The 22,373-nt window shown below is 49.0% G+C and overlaps 1 protein-coding gene across 1 annotated transcript in view; it reads left to right on the top strand.

Moving 5' to 3' along the window:
• Nucleotides 1–21,468, top strand: part of LOC129703414 (fibronectin type III domain-containing protein 3B-like) — a 149,201-nt gene extending 127,733 nt beyond the window's left edge. The window contains 6 exon segments of the mRNA XM_055645820.1: nt 850–999; nt 4,575–4,849; nt 9,249–9,470; nt 10,290–10,456; nt 11,895–12,022; nt 19,714–21,468. Of these exon segments, the coding sequence (XP_055501795.1) occupies nt 850–999; nt 4,575–4,849; nt 9,249–9,470; nt 10,290–10,456; nt 11,895–12,022; nt 19,714–20,025 (1,254 nt within the window). The 3' untranslated portion in view covers nt 20,026–21,468.
• Nucleotides 21,469–22,373: the final 905 nt, after the last annotated feature.

Here is a 22,373-nt window from a genome sequence, read left to right as displayed (position 1 = left end):
TTTATGTTCAAATGTGTTTTGTGTGTTCCGTTGCTTTTTATTTGTATGACTGACTTGGCAAATGAAATTCCTGAAATGTTGCAAAACATACTTGGCTAATAATGTATTATTGTGATTGATTGTGATTCTCTCTCTACAGTCTAAAGTCTATTAAATGTAATATAGTACCTGCCTAAACTGCCTTCCCTGGCATCTCGTTCCATACACCCACCACCGTCTGAGTGAAAAAGGTGTCCGTCAGGTTCCCATTAAATCTTTCCCCTCTCACCTTAAACCTATGTCCTGTGGGTTCTTGATTCCTCTACTCTGAGTAAAAGATTGCGCATTTCTTAAGTACCCTACCTTTAGTTTAGTTTAGTTCAGTTTGGTTTAGTTTAGAGATACAGCATGGAAGCAGGCCCTTCGGCCCATCAAGTCCGTGGTGACCAGTGACCACCCGTACACTAGCACTATCCTGCACACTAGAAACTATTTACCCTAGTGTATTAGCCTTTGGAGTGTGATATGAAACTGAAACACCTGTAGAAAGCCCACACAGTCACATGGAAAGAGTGCAAACTCCACATAGACAGCACCCTAGGTCAGGATTGAACCCGGGTCTCTGATGCTGTGAGGCAGCAACTCTACCGCTGCGCCACTGTGCTGCTATCTATTCCCCTCGTGACCTTATACAACAGTGGTTGCAAGGGAAGGGCAACGCCCATTGTACGATCAAGTGTGGACCAGTATACTGAGTAGAGGGGAAGAGTGGCCTTTCCTAGACGTCCTCCAGCCTTTGTAGGCACTGACATGTGACGTGCGGGAAGTCTCCGTGTACCTGTCCCTCAGTGATGTCCCCTGTGTTTCCAGAACCCAGACAGCAGTGGCCCTGACATCTCGGAGTACCGGCTAGAATGGGGAGAGACGGAGGACTCGATGGAGCTCGTCTACAGTGGCATGGAGACATCCTTCGAGATCCACAACCTCGCCCCGGCCACCCAGTACTGCTGCCGGCTGCAGGTACGGCCACTGACATGTCCACTGTAACAATGTTTATGTCATTTGAACTGGTACATTACTAGTGGGGATGGGTCTGTCGCTGTATAACACTGGGGTACAGGTTGTAAATGGACACAATATCACTGTAGGAGTGAGTGAAGAGCGGGCACTCTCACGGTTTGTTGGGAGCCAGAGTGGGCATCAGCTGGGAACAATGGCAAGTGTGTACTCTGGGCAGATTGGTGAATGAATCTCCATTACCTGTAATAAACACGGTGCTAAAGGGTGCAGCGAGCAGCGTACAAATATAAATGCCTATTAATGAGTTTTGGAGGCTGGTTGCTATCACCTGGTTGCTATTCATTAATTGATCTTGCTGTTTGTGTGCCACATCAGGCATGGGCTTCCCCCCCCCCCCCCCCTCCTCCTCCACTCTTTCCCCTTTTCTCTCTCCTTTCTCCCGCTCCCTCTTTTTTCTCCTTCCTGTGTCTGTGCCTCCCTTGTCTTTATTTCTGTTCCCTTTGTTGAACCTCTGCCTTTCCTGGATCTCTCATTTCTCTCTCTCCCTCTCTCATTCTCCCTTTCTCTCAATGTTTCCTACCCCCTCTCTCCCTCCCCCCCCTATCCCTTTCCTCATTCTGTCTTTGTTACCCACACTCCCACCCTCTCTCCCTCTCCCTCCCTCCCTCCCCTTTCCTCCTTATTTCCTCCCTACACTCCCTGTCTCTCCCTCTCTCTCCCCATCTCACCATTCCTATTTTTCGAGACCTTCCACTTTGGTATGAGGATTTAAAAGTTGGTTTATTATTTAACTGGAGGGAGACTGCAACTGCGTGAAGTTCACACGGATCAATAGACAACAGGTGCAGGAGTAGACCATTCGGCCCAATCAGTACCCCATTCCTGCCTTCTCCCCATATCCCCTGCCTCCGCTATCTTTAAGAGCCTTATCTTTAAGAGCGCTGGAGGCAACCGGCCCAATGCAGGTAAAAGAGATTAATTTAGATAAAGATACATATTGGTCAGTATGGACAAGGTGGGCCGAAGGGCCTGTTTGTGCTGTAGGACTCTATAACTGATGAACAAAGAATATAAAACTGTACAGCTTTGGCCCCCAATGTCCGTGGCGAACACGATGCCAGGTTACACTAGGCACCCAGCACTCTCTATGTAAAAAAAAAACTCTCCCCTCATATCTCCTTTAAACTTTGTCCCCATTACCTTAAATATACGCCCTCTAGTCTTTAACGTTTCCACGCTGGGATAAAGATTCTGATTGATTAGAATGTGTTCCCACAGCAGAAGGTTTCTGCTGGGTCTGGTGCAAGTCACGTTGCTGGGAGGCCAGGGTAGATGAAGGAGATAGCACATTAAATGTGAAAGGTAGAGAGGTAATTTTGGATAAGTGAACTTGGATGGCTGCTTAGATCATAGGCAAGAAGTTGAATGATATTTTTGTTTGGTGTCTGATCATCACAGCCTCCAGCTGTGTGTATTTACCATCCATCAAAATACAATCAAACCGCTCTGGTGAGAGTCTCTATAATTATGCTCACCTATCAACGCTGTCTTATATTCACCTATAATACTTTCATCAATATTTATAAAACTGCAGCTTTAGACTTTAGAGATGCCGCGCAGAAACAGGCCCTTCAGCTCATCCACGCCAGCCCGTGTTCACCCCGTACACAAAGACTTTCCTACACACTGGCGACAATTTACTCTTTTACCAAAGCCAATTAACCTACAAGCCCGCACGTCTTTGGGATGTGGCAGGAAACCAGAGCACCTGGAGGAAACCCGCGTGGTCACAGGGAGAACGTGCAAACTCCGTACAGACAACAGCCGAGGTCAGGATTGAACCCGGGTCTCTGAGCTGTGAGTCAGCAGCTCTACCGCTGCACCACTGTGCCGCCCAAAGCTGAAACTTCAATTGGAGAGGAATTGATTCACGAGGTCCTTAACGAACTTAATGTCCACACCATCCTTTAGCCCCAAGCGCCAAATCAACAGAGAAAGTGAATTAGCCCAGAGAGACGAGACCGTGTTGATAAATGAAACAAGCAGCCTTGGCTCCCCCCATTCACATGCCCAACCTCCCCTCCCACAATTTATTGAAACATTGAAGCCAGAAGCGTTTTGAAACCTACCAAAGCGGGTGTTAGTTATAAGGAGACCAAAGAGTGGGCAGCATGAGCAGGTTGGGCCGAAGGGCCTGTTTCTGTGCTGTGTGACTCCATGGCTTCAAATGAATTGCCTTGTGAGCCTCTCTCAGAATATTTAAGCAGGGACAGCAAGCTGGAATGTGGGATTAATCCAGCACGGAATGACAGGGCTGGAGGTGACACATTGGGTAGGATTCTCTAAATCTCCATGTAGAGTACAGAAGTTGGGAGGTCATGTTGCAGTTGCATGAGACATTGGCATGGCCACGGTTTTGTGTTCAGTTCTGGGCACCACGTCATAGCAAAGATGTTGTCAAGCTGGAAAGGGTGCAGAGAAGATTTACAAGGATGTTGCCAGGACTCGAGGGCCTGAGGTATATGGAGAAGTTGGTTAGGACTGTATTTCTTGGAAGGCAGGATAATAATAATAATAATAATAATAATAATAATCATAATAATAATAATAATAATAATAATAATAATAATATATTTTATTGTCATTGCACATAAGCGCAACAAGATTTGGTATGCAGCTTCCAACCGATATCATAGCATAAATAACTAATAACATTTGGATTTAGATATCCCGAGAACATGAACAGTAAAACAGGATGAGGGGTACAAAACCATGAGAGGAATAGATAGGGTAGAGACTCTTGCCCAGAGTAGGGGAATCGAGAATCAGAGGACATAGGTTTAAGGTGAGGGGGAAAGAGATTTAATAGGAGCCTGAGGGGTAATCTTGTTCACACTTAGATTGGTGGGTGTACGGAATGAGCTGCTGGAGGACGTTGTTGGGGCAGGTACTATTGCAACATTCAGACATATACATGGATAGGATAGGTTTAGTGGTGTACAGGCCAAACGCAGGCAGGTGGGACTAGTGTAGATGGGGCATGATGGTTGTTGTGGGCAAGTTGGGCTAAAGGGCCTGTCTACACGCTGTATGATTACTTTATTGGCACATGTATCGAGACACACTAAAATGAATTGTTCTGCAGACAATCCAGTAAAGTCTTACAGAATGCTGGAGTGACTCGGCGGATCAGGCAGCATCTCTGGAGAAAAATAAGTGATGCTTTGGGTCAAGACCCTTCTACAGCCTGAGAGTCAGGGGAGAGGGAAACTAGAGGTATGAAGAGGTGCAAAGAACAAATGAGTGAAAGGTATGAAAAGAACAAATCAAAGCCAGCACCAATGACCAAGGAAAGGTGGAGCCCACAATGGTTCATTGTATCTCTAAACTAAACTAAACTAGATCACTGCTACCCCTGAGCCCACATCCACGTTCCTGCCTGACGTTCTCTAGATGTTCCTACTTGAAACGTCAACTATGCATGTTCTCCAGAGATGCTGACTGGCCCGCAGTCACTGCCACGGTTGTAGCACATTTGGTGGTGGGCTGACGTGTGTTTTATCTGTCTGCTTTAGGCCACTAACCAGGTGGGCAGTGGAGCCTACAGCAGCCTGGTCGCCCACTCTACGCCAGCCTCCGTTCCTGCCGCAGTCACCAACGTCTACGTCCTGGAGGAGCAGCATCTGGAGCCCGGCCTGACCTCCACCGGCCTCGCCCTCAAGTGGGACGAGCCGCCCAGCAACGGCTCCGACATCCTCTCCTACAACATCGATCTCGGGGACAGCCAGCTCACCGTGGACAACGTCACAGCCTACGTCATACGCCACCTCCTGCCAGACACCTCCTACAGGTAACCCCGTCTCTCTCCACCCTTCCCAAGGACATACATACACATACGTCTGAAGAACGGTCCCGACCCGAAACATCACCCATCCATGTTCTCCGGAGATGATGAAGGTTTCCGACCCAAAACATTACCTCTCCAGTTTAATTTAGTTTAGAAATACTCCTGGAAGATATGAGACTCCTCCTTGCAGGCAAATCAGACCACTTCCAAAAGACGTGGTCTGCATTTATCGACTTGCTACAAGAATAAGGTGCATCAGTACTTCAAAAAAGAAATGGTGTCAGGATCTGGTCAGGGGGGAGAAAAATACGAAGTTGGTATACCCTTTTTGCGCAGTTTTTATAATAGAGCTTTTGTTTTTTCTTTTCTTTTTCCTTCTTTCTTTTCTAGGGTCTATTTCTTAATTATTTTCTCTAACTAATGTTTTTTTTTTAATTGATCACTCTTTTACACTAACACAACTTTCTGTCTCTCCCTTTCTCTACTTTCTTTATTTCCATCTTTCCTTAAAGCTTAAAAAATGAAGGGGTACAATAAATGTAATAAGATATATCTGGCTTGTACTACTGTAATTTACTGTACTTCTAATAAATACAAATATTAAAAAAAATATATTAAAAAAGAAATTCTAGTAAGTGATGAAAAAGGCCCATCTGTCCACCGAGTCCACGCCGACCAGCCATCCCCGTACATTAGCACTATCCTACAGATCAGGAACAATTTGCAATTTTAGCAAACCAATTAGACTACAAACCTGCACGTCCTTGGAGTGTGGGAGGAAACGGAGCACCCGGAGAAAACCCACGAGGTCATGGGGAGAACATACAAACTCCTTACAGACAGCAGCAGCACCCGTAGTCAGGATTGAACCCGGGTCTCTGGTGCTGTAAGGCAGCAACTCTAACGCTGCGCCACTATGCCGCCCAAAGAATTGTATCCTTAGTATGTTTTATTGAAATTATTTATAACTCCATTGAGGTAAGGCAACAGATGCCATAATTATACAAAGTGTTATTTCCTAGTTCCATCAGTAAGTAAAATTGTCTTCAAGGTTGTGGCCTGAGGTGATAATCACACAATAATATAACACAAGCAGCAACATCAGACCGTCTCAAATACGTCACTAATTCAACATTTTTAAACTTCTGCGTTAATTCAAGAAAATGCAAGAACAATGAATTTGTTTTGTAACCACAGGATCATTAGAATATTTTACATCCACAGCAAGACACAAGGAACTGCAGAAGCTGTTTTACCAAAATGACTCAATGTTCAGGAGTACTTTAGCAGGTCAGGCAGCTTCTCTGGAGAGACCCTCTAATGAAAAGTCCTGACCTGAAATGTCACCTATCCATGTTCTCCAGAGATACTGCCTGACCCATTGAGTTATGCCCCTTTCCCACTTAGGAAACCTGAACAGAAACCTCTGGAGATTTTACATCCCACCCAAGGTTTCCGTGCGGTTCCCGGAGGTTTTTGTCAGTCTCCCTACCTGCTTCCACTACCTGCAACCTCCGGCAACCACCTGCAACCTCCGGGAACCGCACGGAAACCTTGGGTGGGGCGCAAAGTCTCGAGAGGTTTCCGTTCAGGTTTCCTAAGTGGGACAGGGGCATAACTCTTTTTTTTCACCTATCACTCGCCAGGCTTTGTCCTGCCCCCACCTCTCCTCCAGCATTCTCCCCTCTACTACAATCAACCTGAAGATGGGTCCCGACTTGAAACGTCACCTATCCATGTTCACCAGAGATGCTGCCTGACCAGCTGAGTTACTTCAGCAATTTGTGTCCTTTTGTGTATTAACCAGCATCTGCAGTTCCTTGTTTCTATGTTTCAGATCGGGACCATTCTTCAGACTGATTGTAGTCGGGGTTATCCCTTAATGTTTAGTCTAGTGTAATTTATTGTCACATGTACCGAGGTACAGTGAAAAGCTTTTGGTGAGTACTATCCAGTCAGTGAAAAGGCTATACATGATTGCAATCAAGCCGTCCACAGCGTACAGATACATGATAAAGGGAATAACGCTTAGTGCAAGATAAAGCCCAATTAAAGATAGTCCGAAGGTCTCCAATGAGGTAGATGGGAACTGCTCTTGTTGGTGATAGGATGGTTCAGTTGCCTGATAACAGCTGAGAATATGTGTTTGTATCTGTGTGCGTCTGTCTGTCTATGTGTGTGTGTCTGTCTCTGTGTGTGTGACATGTGTGTTTGTGTCTGTGACATGTGTGTGCATATGCATGTGTGTGCGGATTTGCTGCATCGAATGCATGTGTGTGCATTTTACAATTAACCGAGCCACCTGTCACCACAAGGTGAAGCGGTTCACTGATGAAATAAACATTGAGAGTTGAGGCCAAGTTATCTCTGGTGTATCCAAGCAGAGAGTCTGGTGTCCGGGCAGCCCCAGCGGGGATGCACCATGGATTCACATAAGGGAGACCATTCAGCCCGTCGTCTCTGCCCCAGCTCTCCAGCTAATCCCCTATATACACCTGAACCTCTTTCTTCCAATTGGTTTGTGGCGTCACAGAGGCGCAGCAGGTAGAGCTGCTTGCTGCCTCACAATGCCAGAGACCCGGGTTCGATCCTGACCTCGGGTGCTGACTGTGCTGAGTTTGAATGTTCTCCCTGTGACCGTGTGGAGTTCCCACCTACAAATGTGCACCAAGCATCCATCACCCGTTCACTCTAGTTCTAAGTTATCCCACTTTCTCATCCACTCCCTACACGCTAGGGACAATGTACAGAGGCCAATTAACCTACAAACCTGCACATCTTTGGGATGTGGGAGGAAACCAGAGCATCCAGAGGAAACCTACGCGGTCACAGGGAGAAAGTACAAACTGCGTACAGACCGCAACCATAGTCTGGCTCGAACCCTGGTCTCTGGCGCTGTGAGGCAGCAACTCTACCTCTGCGCCACCGTGAGGATGGTGGATACATCACCCCCACCCCCTCAACTCCACTCACTCTTCCCCCCCGCACCATTCACCTCACCCCCCCCCCCCCCCCCCCCCCCACCCCCCACTCATTAACCTATAAACCCGCATGTGTTTGGGATGTGGGATGTATAAATACAATGTAACTAAATACCTAACCTAGCTGTAAAAATATAATATGAGAACACGTAAGTGCTAAGAATGTAATGAACTGTGAAGAACTTCAGATGCTGGTTTATACCAAAGATAGACACAAAGTGCTGGAGTAAGTCAGCGGGTCAGGCAGCATCTCTGGAGAAAAATGATGGGTAATGTTTCCGGTCGGGACCCTTCTACAGAGTGGGATTGAAGGGGGGGTGGGGGTGAGGAGGTGAAGAACTGGAGACGAGAAAAGACCAGGAGTAATCAGGGCCAGCCACAAATAACCTCAGGCAAGGCAGTGCCTGGTGGGTCCATTGTTGGCTCGGGATGGCGTGATCTCGAGAAACAATCTTCCTTGCATCCCCTCTCTCAACGTCCCTCTCCTGCCTCAGTCGTCTTTCTAGTTTTACTGTTTTGTATCCCGTCATTATCAGCCACAGCCAACAATGGACCTTTGTGGACTCCACCTTCCCTCGTCATCAATGCTGGACCTGATTTGTTCTGAACTTTCATTCCCTCTCTCCTGACTCCCAGTCTGAAGAAGGGTCCCGACCCGAAACGTCACCTGTTCCTTGTCTCCTCCGGCGATGCTGCCCGAGCCACTGAGCTACTCCAGCTCTTTGTGTCTATCTTCGGAGAACGGTGGAACTGGTGCAAGGACTCTTGTGGAGGGTGGGTGGAAGGCGGGAGTGCAGTGGAGGGGAGTGTAAGGTGGAGTATTGCGTACAGTTTTGGTCTCCAAATCTGAGGAAGGACATTATTGCCATAGAGGGAGTGCAGAGAAGGTTCACCAGACTGATTCCTGGGATGTCAGGACTGTCTTATGAAGAAAGACTGGATAGATTTGGTTTATACTCTCTAGAATTTAGGAGATTGAGAGGGGATCTTATAGAAACTTACAAAATTCTTAAGGGGTTGGACAGGCTAGATGCAGGAAGATTGTTCCCGATGTTGGGGAAGTCCAGGACAAGGGGTCACAGCTTAAGGATAAGGGGGAAATCCTTTAAAACCGAGATGAGAAGAACTTTTTTCACACAGAGAGTGGTGAATCTCTGGAACTCTCTGCCACAGAAGGTAGTTGAGGCCAGTTCATTGGCTATATTTAAGAGGGAGTTAGATGTGGCCCTTGTGGCTAAGGGGATCAGAGGGTATGGAGAGAAGGCAGGTACGGGATACTGAGTTGGATGATCAGCCATGATCATATTGAATGGCGGTGCAGGCTCGAAGGGCCGAATGGCCTACTCCTGCACCTAATTTCTATGTTTCTATGTTTCTATGAGCGGTGTAAACATCTTTCTCGTCGCTGTGTCGTGCTGTAGGATCAGGATCCAGGCGGTGAATGGGATGGGGGCCGGACCCTACAGCCTGATGGTGAAGACCACCACGCAGCCCCTGCCCCCTGAGCCCCCGCGCCTCGAGTGCACCGCCTCGGGACCACAGAGCTTGCGGCTGCGGTGGGGAGAGGCTGCGGGGACCAAGGCCGCGCTGACCACCGACTCTGACACCATCTACACCCTGCAGATGGCCGAACCCAGCGGCAGGTGAGTGACCCCCAGGGAGAGGGGGGAGGATGGTGGATACATCTCCCCCACCCGCTCAACTCCACCACCAGTCCCTCACTCTTCCCCCCCCCCCCCCCCACCATTCACCCCCCCTCCCGTCCAATCACCCCCCCCCCACATCACCCCCCCACTCGACCACTACCACCCCTCAATCCCCAACCCCACGACCCCCTTCACCCCCTTCCCATCCCCTCACCCCCAGACCCCGACCTATTCACCCCACTATCCTCACACACCACCCCACCTAACCACTCCCCTCACAACGTCCCCCTCTCTTCCCTCACCCCACTTCAACCCCTACCTGCCTACCAGCCCTTCACACTCCTCAACAACCCTCACCCCCCTTTCCTCCCTCTCCTCCCCTCTAACCCCGTCATTCCTCTCACCCCCCCACCCCCACACCCACCAACCCCACCTCCACCCCCGACTCCCCTCACCCCCCCAATCCCCACCCGCATCCCCCCTGTCCCTTCAGCCCCACGAGCCTCTCACTCTTCTCACACCCCCTCATTCCCCTCATCCCCAATTCCCCTCGCCCCCCCCATCCCTACCACCACCACCCCCCAATAATCACTCACTCCCCTCAATCACTCTGTCACCCCGACCATCTCCCCATTTTCCTCCAGAGCCCGCTAACAACAGCCCCCCCCCCCCCCCCCCATGACAATCACCCCCACCCCCTCATCACCCTCCCCACCCCCCCTCCTCCCCACCCCACCCCCACCCCACAGCTGCCTTGCGGTGGTGCAATTGGCCGCAGGTTAATGGGGGGTTTGTGCTGCTGCTTTTCCCCTGCAGGTTTGTGACGATGTACAGGGGACCCAGCCACACCTACAAGGTGCAGCGACTGAAGGAGTCCAGCTGCTACAGCTTCTGCATCCAGGCGCTGAGCGAGGCTGGCGAGGGAGCATTCTCCGAGGTTTACCTCTTCAACACCACCAAGTCCCTGCCCCCCGCAGTCAAAGGTCAGTCTTTGGGGCGGGCTGTGCAGTCCATAGCCACACATGGCAGCAGAGGCCAAGCCCATGGGAGAGTCTAGGGCGGAGGGTATAAAAGGACGTACCTTTAGGAAGGAGAAGAGGAGAAATGTCTTTAGCCAGAGGGTGGTCAATCTGTGGAATTAGTTGCCACAGACGGCGGTGGAGGCCAAGTCAATGGGCATTTCTAAAACAGAGATTGACACGTTTTTGATCAGCAAGGACGTGAAACGTTACGGGGAGAAGGCAGGAGAATGTAGATGAGGGGGAAAGATACGGTAGATCGGCCATGATTGAATGGTGGGGCAGGCTCGATGGGCCGAATGGCCTAATCCTGCTCCTATGTCTTATGATCTTCTGGAAGGCCTGGTGGGGAGAGGGCTAGAAGGGGTAACGGAGGAGTGGACAGGCAGAGACCTGCGGTGCCATGATGGGGTGTGAGAGGATAGGGGCTGCACTGCCGAGATGTCCACAACAGTCTAGCTTAGTTTACTTTGTTATTGTCACGTGTATCGAGGTATTTGTTTCTACACCATCCAGTCAAACGAGAGACTGAACAGGAATATAATCAAGCTGTCCACAGAAACAGGATGAAGGGTACAACATTTAGTGAAAGATATAACATTGAAGTCCGATAAAATCCGAGTACATTATGGATAAGGATGATAATGTTGTAATCTAATGATTCATCGTTTACAACCTACCGGGCAGTTTTGATTATTCCAGTACTTTGTAACTGTGATTATTGGAGTAAAATCTCATTGTGAAGGAAAAGATAAATGGGGGAGAGGAGGAGAGGGAGTGCCTGGGGTGAGACTGGACCCTGATTATGCTGGTGGCCTTGCTGAGGCAGCTTGAAGTGTCAATGTCTGTTCTATGGTGCTATGTCTGTGCTATAGGCTAAGATGGGATTGGTGCAATAGCTTATATATATTTTAGGCTAATATGCAATTTCTTAATGTATCTTTGTAATTCTTTGTACTGTTTGATGTGTATATGGACCTGTGTCTGAAATAAAGCTTTAATAATATGGGTGGGTTCTGGGATGAGGGAGGAAACCGGAGCACCCGGAGGAAACCCACGCGGTCACTGGGAGAATGTACAAACTCCGTGCAGACAGCACCCGGGGTCAGGATCGAACCTGGCTCTCTGGCATTGTGAGGCAGCAGCTCTATCCGCTGCGCCGCACCTGATAGGCTTACATGGACGGAGGGTCCCGGGTGGAGATCTCTCGTGCGCCGCGGGCATGGGGTGTATCATCCCACGCCTGACCGCCATCCTCTTCTCAGTAACACCGCCCCCCCCCCCCCCCCCCCCCCCCCCCCCCCCCCGTCCCCCGCCGTTCTCAGTCTGGGCAGCGGGCGGGTTGGTCGGGAGGTTGCTCGAGAGCCGGATCTGACTGCCCCTCTGCCCCGTTGCTTTCCAGCACCCCGCGTCACGCAGCTGGAAGGAAGGACGTGCGAGGTGTCGTGGGAGGCGATCCCACCCATGAGGGGCGACTCCATCGGTTACATCCTGCAGGTCACTGTCGGACGCGAGCTGGACTACAAACAGGTCAGTGGCGGGGGGGGGGGGGGGGGGGGGGAGTGACATTGGAGGGCAGAGTAGGGGAGGGAATCGAGTGTGGGGGTCAGTGTAGAGTGAAGTGGGGGGGACAGAGGGAGTGAGGGGGAACAGTGGAGGGGAGGGGATCAAATGTGGGGGGGGGGACAGAGGGAGTGAGGGGGGACAGTGGATGGGAGGGGATCGAGTGTGGTGGTCAGTAGGGGAGATGGACTGGGGGGGGACAGTGGGGGGCGATGGAATGATGGGGCGGAGTAGGGGTACGGAGTGGTGGGGACAGACTGAGGAGGGTGAATGGGGGGGGGGGGGGGGGGGGGACATGGGCTCGATGGGGCGAATGGCTTGTTTCCACGCTGTATCTGTCCATCAGTCAATCCAAACCAGAGAAAGTACAGACACAAAGTGCTAGAGTAACTCAACGGGTCAGGCAGCATCTCTGCAGAACAAGGTGGTGTTGTGGGTTGGGGAAGAAAGCACAGCGCAAGAACAGACCTTTCGACCCGCAATGTCCGTGCCGAACATGATCCCAGGTTAAACTAACCTCCTCTGCTTGCACGTGACCCATATGCCTCCATTCGCTGCATATCAGTGTGCAGGGAACCAGTTCAGCGTGCTGTGTCTGTCGCTATGGCAACGGCGCCCACACAAGACATTTGCCGCGTCCAATCCTCTCCGGTAGTAAACAACAATGGGAGAGCAGAACGTGCTCAAGGCTGTCAACAAGTAGTTTCCAGCGCTGGGGTGTGGTGGGAGGGGAGAGGGAAGAGTTGCCTGTTTAATTGTTTCCAGGTATTGATTGCAACAGGACAGAATGTGAAAATCAACACAAGCCGACTAATTTCCTGAATCTGCAACATCGTTGCTGATACTGGAAGCCTCACCTTTATTAAGCTGGAGAGTCTTAAGGGCCTGTCCCACGAGCATACGACTCCATGCGGCAAGCGCAACCTAATGAGGTCGCTTGAGCCGTACGGCCTCGCTGGGCCGGTCCCACTTCGATCACCGGAGCCGTATGGAGTTGTGCGGAGCTGGTCCCGACATCGCACGGGGCTCCGAAATATTGACCGCGTTCAAAAATTCCACGCGGCAACGGCCTGCCGGCCCGCAGCCACCTCAACACCGTATGCACCGCCTCGACGGGCGTGCGCAGCGTCTCGACGCCGTACGCAGCATCTTGACGCCATACGTCACGCGCGAACTTCCCGCGGACTTCGCTCGAACTTCACGTCACTCACTCGACCTACGCGCGGCCCCCGCTTCCGGTTTGGTCGCGCTTGCCGCATACAGGCGGATGCTGGTGGGACCAGCCCTGTACGAGGATCTCTCGACCTCGGCGCGGCCCCCGCTTTCGGTTTGGTCGCGCTTGCCGCATGCAGGTCGCATGCTCGTGGGACAGGCCCTTTAGTCGTACAGCATTTGGCCCTTCAGCCCAACTTCTCCACACCAACCAAGATGCCCCATCTGAGCTAGACCCATTTGTCCACATTTGGTCCGTATCCCTTACCTATCTATATACAGTGCCCTCCATAATGTTTGGGACAAAGACCCATCATTTATTTATTTGCCTCTGTACTCCACAATTTGAGATTTGTAATAGAAAGAATCGCATGTGGTCAAAGTGCACATTGTCAGATTTTATTAAAGGCCCATTCTCTCTATAATAAAGAAAAATCCCCAAATACCTGTCCGTCAGATCAGAAACACTCTTCAAGAGCGAGGTGTGGATTTGTCAATGACCATTGTCTGCAGAAGACAATACAGAGGCTACACTGCAAGATGCAAACCACTGGTTAGCTGCAAAAATAGGATGGCCAGGTTACATTTTGCCAAGAAGTACTTAAAAGAGCAACTATAGTTCTGGAAAAAGGTCTTGGGCATGTATGGCTGCTGAAGGTACTGGCTCACATATCTTCATTGATGATACAACTGCTGATGGTAGTAACATAATGAATTCTGAAGTGTATTGACGCATCTGCTGAAGTTCAAACAAATGCCTCAAAATTCAATGACTGGCGGTTCATTCTACAGCAAGACAATGATCCCAAACATACTGCTAAAGCAACAAAAGAGTTTTACAAAGCTAAAAAATGGTCAATTCTTGAGTGGCCATTCAATCACATGATCGGAACCCAATTAAGCATGCCTTTTATATGCTGAAGAGTAAACTGAAGGGGACTAGCCCCCAAAACAAGCATAGGCTAAAGATGGCTGCAATACAGGTCTGGCAGAGCATGACTAGAGAAGACACCCAGCAACTGGTGATGTCCATGAATCGCAGACTTCAAGCAGTCATTGCATGCAAAGGATATTACATTACATAGCTGTGTACCAAACATTATGGTGCCTTGAAATGGGGGGGGGGGCTATGTATAAACACTGCTGTAATTTCTACATGGTGAAACAAAAATGTATAGAAATGGCCTTTATTAAAATCTGACAATGTGCACTTGAAACCACATGTGTTTTTTTCAATTACAAATCTCAAATTGTGGAGTACAGAGGCAAATAAATAAAAGATTGTTTTTTGTCCCAAACATTATGGAGGGCACTGTACCTGTCAAAGTATATTTTAGATGTTGTTACAGTAAGGGTGAGATGTTAATTTCTCGCTTTAGGGTGAGGATGTCCAACGAACATCCACCAACGTGCCAGCTGCCAATGTACCTGTCCAAGTCTTTCAAATATTGTTATAGTACCTGCCTCAACTATCTCTAGCAGCTCGTTTCATATATCAACCACCCTCTGTGTGAAAATGTTGCCGCACGGGATCCTGTTAAATCTTTCTCCTCTCACCTTAATCCTATGTCCTCTGGTTCTTGATTCCCCTACTCTGCGTAAAATTCACCCTATCTATTCACCTCATTACTTTATACACCTCTATAAGATCACCCCTCAGCCTCCTGCACTCCAAGGAACAAAGTCCTAGCCTGCCCAACCTCTCCGCGTACCTCAGGCCCTAGAGTCCTGGCAACATCTCGTAAATCTTCTCTCCCCTGTTTCCATCTTAACGACATCCTTCCCATAAAAAGGTGATCAAAACTGAACACAATACTCCTTGTGCGGCCTCACCAATGTTTTGTGCAACTGTAAGGTGACGTCCTAACTTCTATACTCAGGACCCTGACTGATGAAGGGTGGTGTAGTCAAGCCCCATTGACCACCCTATCTAACTGCGATGCCACTTTCAGGGAACTGTGTCCCCTGTAATGCTCAAAATTGGCCAGTCTTGTCCCTGTTCCTGTACCAGTACCAGTGAGGCAATTCCTCACTCCATCGCCACATTTTGTCCCAGCACGATGCTCCTGGGTCACAACCTGTGAATGAACATTGAATGGTTCTGCAAATTGTCCCTAGGATAGAACGAGTGTGAAGGGGTGATTGCTGGTTGGCATGGACTTGGTGGGTCGAAGGGTCTGTTTCCTCGTGGGATCTTTAAACTAAGATAAATTAAACTAAACTTGAGGGCATGGATTTAAGGTGCGAGGGGAATAATTTAAAGGGGCAACTGATTTGCACAGATGATGGTGGATAAGTGAAACAAATTGCCAGAAGAAGTGTTCGAGGGATACAATTACAATGTTTAAAAGATGGGTGCATGGATAACAAAGGTTGTGGACCAGATCCAGGCAAATGGGAATAGCTCAGGTAACCAACATTGTCAGTATGGACATGTTGGGCTGAAGGGCCTGTTTCCATGCTGTACAACTATATGACCACTCACAAGGGCCTGATTCTGTTTGAAATAAATATAAATCACACCAATATCTATTTCTTTGTGCCGGTGTGGACAAGTGCTTTTACTATTGTTTACTGTATAGCCATGGTTTACGAAAGCACTATTTTGGGCTAGTGTAGGCAAATGATAATTACGTTAATTACAGGCGCATTGTGAACAGCACTATGAAGGCACAGGGTACAGAATGTGATGTGATTATTTAAACCCCTCCGACAGGAACAATATAAGTGTGGGTAGAGCAGAAAATGAGTGAGTCTGACTCATACCGTGAATCAAATGCCTGCAGGTTGACTTTAATGCTTCGTTCCATTTCAGTTTCAGTCCCCACAGTACAAAATGATTCCTTTCAGACTTAAACATCTAGGTTTTTGTGTGGTCTCGGTGTGTGATCAATGATTGACTCTGTTCCAAGGAGAAGCTTGATCCTACTGCTGTAGTGGACGCTTGTTGATGTTGGTCCACGGGTTTGAAGATCAGTTCCTCAGTTGGTCGTGGAACCGTAGAGTCATACAGCTCATTGACAGGCCCTTCGACCCAATTTATTCATGCTGCCCAACATGCCCCATTGACACGACTACCACTTGCCTGCATTTGACCCATATCATTCTCAACCTATCCTATCCATGTACCTGGCCAAATGGTTTTTAAACATTGTGATAGTATCTGCCTCAACTACTTCCTTGTTCCATACGTCTATCACCCTTTGTGTAGAAAGGTTGCCCCTCAGGTTGCCTTTAAATCTAACCCCCCCACCCACCTTAAAAGAGTTGTGGGTTCGAGACCCATTTTGGCTCAAAAATCTCAGTTCTCGGGTTGAATCCAAACATCCAGGATCCCATGTGGTCGAACCTTCCCCATCAGTCTATCACGCAGGACATTGTTGAAACTCTTGCTGAAGTCCATGTAGACTACTGCCCTACCGTCATCAGTCCTATTGGCCACCTCTTCAAAATTCTCAACCAAGCCCACGCACTAAGCCATGCTAACACTTTTTTTTTAATCAGCCCCTGCTTTTACAAATGTATTTAGACCCTATCACTGCCCTTACCATTCCCACACTGACCTTTCTGGCCTGGGCCTCCTCCATTGCCAGAGTGAGGCCAAACGCAAATTGAAGGAACAACATCTCCCATTTCGCTTGGGTAGCTTACAACCCAACAGTATGAACATTGAATTATCTAATTTTAAGAACTTCTGGTTACACTCCCCTCCTCCCCCCCCCACCCTTGCCCTTTACCTCCACCCCAGTCATTTTACCAGTTCCACAGTTCTCCACATTGTTTTTCTCGAGATCACACCTTCCCGAACCAACAATGGACCAACCAGGCACCTCCCCGCCTGAGGTCATTTGTCGCCGGCCATATTTGGGGCTGGTCTTTTCTTGCCTCCAGCTCTTCACCTCCCCATCACCCCCAACTTTCAGTCTGAGGAAGGGTCCCAACCTGAAACATTACCCATCCTTTTTTTCCAGAGATGCTGCCTGACCCGCTGAGTTACTCCAGCCCTTTGTGTCTATCTTTCCCACCTGTGATGTTAGGCTCACCGGCCACTAGTTCCCTGGCTTGTCTTTGTAGCTCTTCTTATAGAAAGGTGCAACATTAGCCACATTAGTCTTCTGGTATCTCACCCAGGACTAACTTTGATACAACTGTCTCCACCAGGGCACCACATTTCTTCCCTGGCTTCTCACAGTGTCCTGGGACACACTTGGGCAGGTCCGATCGACTGATTCACACATCATTGGAGCAGAATTAGGCCATTCAGCCCATCTAGTCTACTCTGCCATTCATTCGTGGTCGATCTATCTTTCCCTCTCAACCCCATTCTCCTGCCTTCTCCCCATAACTCCTGACACCTGCACTAATCAAGAATCTGTCAATTCCCGCTTTAAAAATACCCAATGACTTGGTCTCCACTGCCCTCTGTAACAATGAATTCCACAGATTCACCACCCTTTAACTAAAGATATTTTCCTCATCTCCTTCCTAAAGGTATGTCCTTTTATTCTGAGGCTGTGCCCTCTGATCTTAGACTCTCCCACTAGTGGAAACACCCTCGCCTCATCTTAATGATTGCCAATGTATCCTACTCTGGATAGGTTTCAAGACTTCACCATTCCATAAACCCGAAATCCCTCTCTTCCGTGACCGGAGGAGACATCTATTTATTTATTTATTTATCTGTTTATTTATTTATTTATCTATTTATCTGTTTATTTATTTATCTATTTATTTATTTATTTATTTATTTATCTGACTATCTGTTTATTTATCTATCTATTTATTTATTTATTTATTTATTTATTTATTTTATTTTATTTATTTATTCCGAACAAGTAAAGACATTAAAGACATTAATAGTAACAAAATCGAAATTATCAAACAATTGGACATTACAAGCAATGAAAAGAACAAAAAGCAAATTTCCAATATCCAACTCTGCGTCTGTACAAGCTCGAAAAGGAGTGAGAAGAAGAATAACATTGTCATTTACAACCTCGCCCATCTCCTGTGGATTCATACATTGACAAACACATTGATCCTTAAGAAGCCCACTTCTCTACCGAGTTACTCCTTTGCAAAGGTTGTTTGGAGAATCTATTAGAATTTTCCTTGTCTGCCAAAGCTATCTATCTGTAGTAAAGAAAGCAAACTCAATGCTAGCATTTATTTCACAGAGGGCTTGTATTCAAAAACAGGGATGTAATGTTGAGGCTCTATAAAGCGCTGGTAAGACCACATTTAGAATATTGTGAGCAATTTTGGGCAACATATCTGAGGAAAGATGTGCTGCCTCTGGAGAGGGTCCAGAGGAGGTTTATAAGAAAGATCCCAGGAATGAGTAGGTTGACCTATGATGAGCGTTTGACGGCACTGGGCCTGTTTTCGCTGGAGTACAGAAGAATGAGGGGGGACCTCATTGAAACATACAGAATAGTGAAAGGCTTGGATTGAGTGGATGTGGAGAGGATGCTTCCACTCGTGGGAGAGTCTAGGACCAGAGGTCATAGCCTCAGGATTAAGGAACATTCTTTTAGGAAGGAGCTGAGGAGAAATGTATTTATTCAGAGGGTGGTGAATCAGTGGATTTTATTGCCACACAAGGCTGTAGAGGCCAAGTCAATTGATTTTTTTCAGGGAGAGATAGACAGATTTTTGATTAGTACAGGTGTCAGAGGTAATGGGGAGAAGGCAGGAGAATGGGGTTAGGAGGGAGAGATAGATCAGCCATGATTGAATGGTGGAGTAGACTTGATGGGCCGACTGGCCTAATTTTACTCCTCTCACTGATGACCTTATGATCTCATGTCCTCTATTTGTTTGCCTCCTAAGAGTTTTAGTTTAGTTTATTGTCACGTGTACCGAGGTACAGTGGAAAGCTCATGTTGCGTGCTAACCAGTCAGCGGAAAGACTATACATGATTACACTCAAGCCGCCCACGGTGTGCAAATACAGGACAAAGGGAATAACGTTTAGTACATGATTAAGTCCAGTAAAGTCTGATTAAAGATAGTCCGAGGGTCTCCAATGAGGTAGATAGGAGGTCTGGTCACCATATCCTTCTCCCATACCCATGACAATGTCTAGGAGTTCATTTGATCCCAACTGCCTACCTCTGACATATGCCTCCTTAATCTTGATGAGAGCTTCAATATACTAAAGAATTACTTAGTAATTGTACAAATCTAATGGTTTAGAGAGCGGGGCAGTGGGATTAGTGTGGGATTGATACAGGGCAGTGGGGAGAGAGCAACACAGTAGGATTAGTGTGGGATTGATACAGGGCTGTGGGGAGAGAGCAACACAGTGGGATTAGTGTGGGATTGATACAGGGCTGTGGGGAGAGAGCAACACAGTGGGATTAGTGTGGGATTGATACAGGGCTGTGGGAAGATTAGTGTGGGATTGATACAGGACTGACCTCTTTCCCTGTTGCTTCCCACAGGTGTACAAGGGCGAGGAGACATCATTCCAGATCTCCGGCCTCCAAGCCAACACAGACTACCGTTTCCGGGTCTCATGCTGCCGCCACTGCCGGGACACGTCCCACGAGCTGACCGGACCCTTTAGCCCCTCGGCCATCTTCACGCTGCGGAGGAAGGAGAGCCCACCCGCCAGTGAGCTGCGGACTGTGGAAGCGGCTCAGATGCGCGGGGTGCTGGCCAGTGACGAGCAGTTTGCTGCCCTCATCCTGGCCGGCTTTGCCAGCCTCTCCATCTTCATCGCCTTTATCCTGCAATACTTCATCGTAAAGTGATGGAGGAGCAATCCAAAAACTCCCACTCACAATTCTTGAGGTATAAACTTAGCTGATACTAGTGCCAGCCCAACTCATTTATATCTTCCATTTCTTGACTCGCTATTAATCCACCTTTTATTTTCCAATTTTGTTATCGATTTTTTTGTTGATGTTTCGTTTTGTTGACCTTCCTCCCTCCCTCCCTCCCTCCAGCCGAGTCCCAGTGCAGGCACCAAAGTCATTCCTCTCAAACCTTCTCCAGAGCGGGCTAAGGAGCATACAATGGCCCATCCAGACTGGTGGTTGCCCCCTGCTGCCCAACGCCTTGTGCCCTCTGCCCCATCTCTATGGGGTAAGTTGAGGTTCTCCTCTGCCTTCCTCGTGGGGTAAGGTCCCCTTTGCCCCCATCTGGGGTAAGATGGAATTCCTCTTCTTCCCTCGGGCAAGGTGCAGATCCCTTCTTTCTCCTTTGGGGAAAGATGGAGATTCCCTTTGCTTCTCCCTGGGGTAAAATGGGGGACCTCTTTGCCCATCTCTTTGGTAAATTAAGGGTTCACTTTGCCCCTCTCTGGAGTAAGGTGGAGATCCCTTTGGAGTAAGATGGAGGTTTGTTCTACCTCTCTCTGGGATAAGGTGGCCCTTTCTCCCTCCCCTTTGGTGAGATGAGGGTCATGAGCAAGGTGTGACCAGTTCATCTCACAGCCTCTACTTGTATGGTCTTTGTGTTTTTTTTATACGTACACATATAAATATATTACAAATATATATATTTTTGAGTAAAGCCTCCACATCGGGAGGAGGTCCATACAGGAGAGGACAAGCCCTGAATATCTCTACACTGAAGGGAAAGGCAGGGGCCACTGTACAAAAGGGTTGGAGGGTGTAGAGAGATGGTGAGTGGAGGGACCATGGTGGTTGGGAGGCAGTCTCCCCAACATCTCCCATTTGGAAACCGAGTTGCTCCATGGCTAGTGCCCAGCCCGTCCCACCACCCGCAACTCACGTGGTGTTCACTTTGCCAAAGAGGCGAGGAAACACTTTGAGTGTGGTTGCATGAGTTGGGATGAGATGGATGAGGAGATGGAGGGGGAGGAGGGTGGGTGAGGGGCGTTGACAGAATGTGGGGTGGTCTCTCTCCGCGAACCCCAACCTCGTCCTTCTCCTCACCCATGGTCATCTCAAGTCTACAAGCCAAACGGTGAAGCCCCCACTCCAGACACTGTGTGGGATACTGCCATTGAGCTTCAAACTGCCTCATAATGACACGTAGTCCAAATGGGAACCTGGTGCTGCTCGCCTTCCAGGTACCCTCTCCCCACCCCTCCCTTCCTATGCACACCTTCACCCCTATCCCCCCACCCTACCTCCATCACTCTCCCCTCCACCCTTTGGAGATCCAGCCAGCCACTGCCAGGTGTCCACCCTGTCTCTGAATGAGGGTGGCAGATTGTGTGTGGGGGGGGGGGGGGGGTGGGGGTTAGTAAGGAGGAAACACCCCTCCCACTGCCGGCCAGCCTACACCCACTCGCCCCTTCCACCTCTGATGCTGGCTGCCTCAGGGTCTACACTGCCCCTCCACTCACACCCCACCTCTCATTTCCTTGCTGTTCCCTTCCCCAGCCCCCCGACGCAGGCTGCCTTGGGGTCCACACTGCCCCTCCACTGCCAACCCCCCTCCCCTGCCCTCCGTTTCATGCTTCTCTCCTTCCCCCCCAGACACGGGCTGCCTAGGGGTCCACACTGCACCCCCAATTCCCCCTCGCCTTCCCCTCGCCCCAGAGGGAGTTGGGTGTCTGAGGCAGTTCTGAGGGGCTGAGGGAACTCTGGGGTTCCTGGATGGACAGGGGTAGAGGCAGCAATGGTGGGGTTGGGATTGGCATTGTTGTGGTCTTCTCCAGCCACGTCCATTGTCCACACCCTGATCCTGTCGCCTCCATCCTGGGGAGACTGGACTTCCACGCGATTCCCCTCAGATCCAACAGCTGCCGACGACGAACTCCCCCGCCACTCTTGCCTAAAGTGCCTATGTGGTACTTTGGCTGAAAGATCAGCCTGAGGATATTGTGGAGCTGGAAACCCACTGGAGAAATAGAGTTACAGTCATACTGCATGGAACCAGGCCCTTCAGCCCAACCCATCCATGCCGACCAAGATGCCCTATCTAAGCTGGTCCCATTGGCCCATATTTGGCCTCCAAGACCTTGCATAATTAAAAATTGTTGTATGAACCAAAGCAAAACCCGAGTTTGTCGGGTAGTAATGCCAGGCCTTTGTATACAGTCTTTGAGTGGAATTGAAGTAATAGGCTCAGGCAGCCATTTTGGAAAGGGGTATCCCAGCATGAATTTGGTCCAGCGCTACCCCCT

Source organism: Leucoraja erinacea, chromosome 14 (assembly GCF_028641065.1).
Source record: "Leucoraja erinacea ecotype New England chromosome 14, Leri_hhj_1, whole genome shotgun sequence".
NCBI classification, from domain to species: Eukaryota; Metazoa; Chordata; class Chondrichthyes; order Rajiformes; family Rajidae; genus Leucoraja; species Leucoraja erinaceus.
This window is presented reverse-complemented; position numbering and strand designations above follow the sequence as displayed.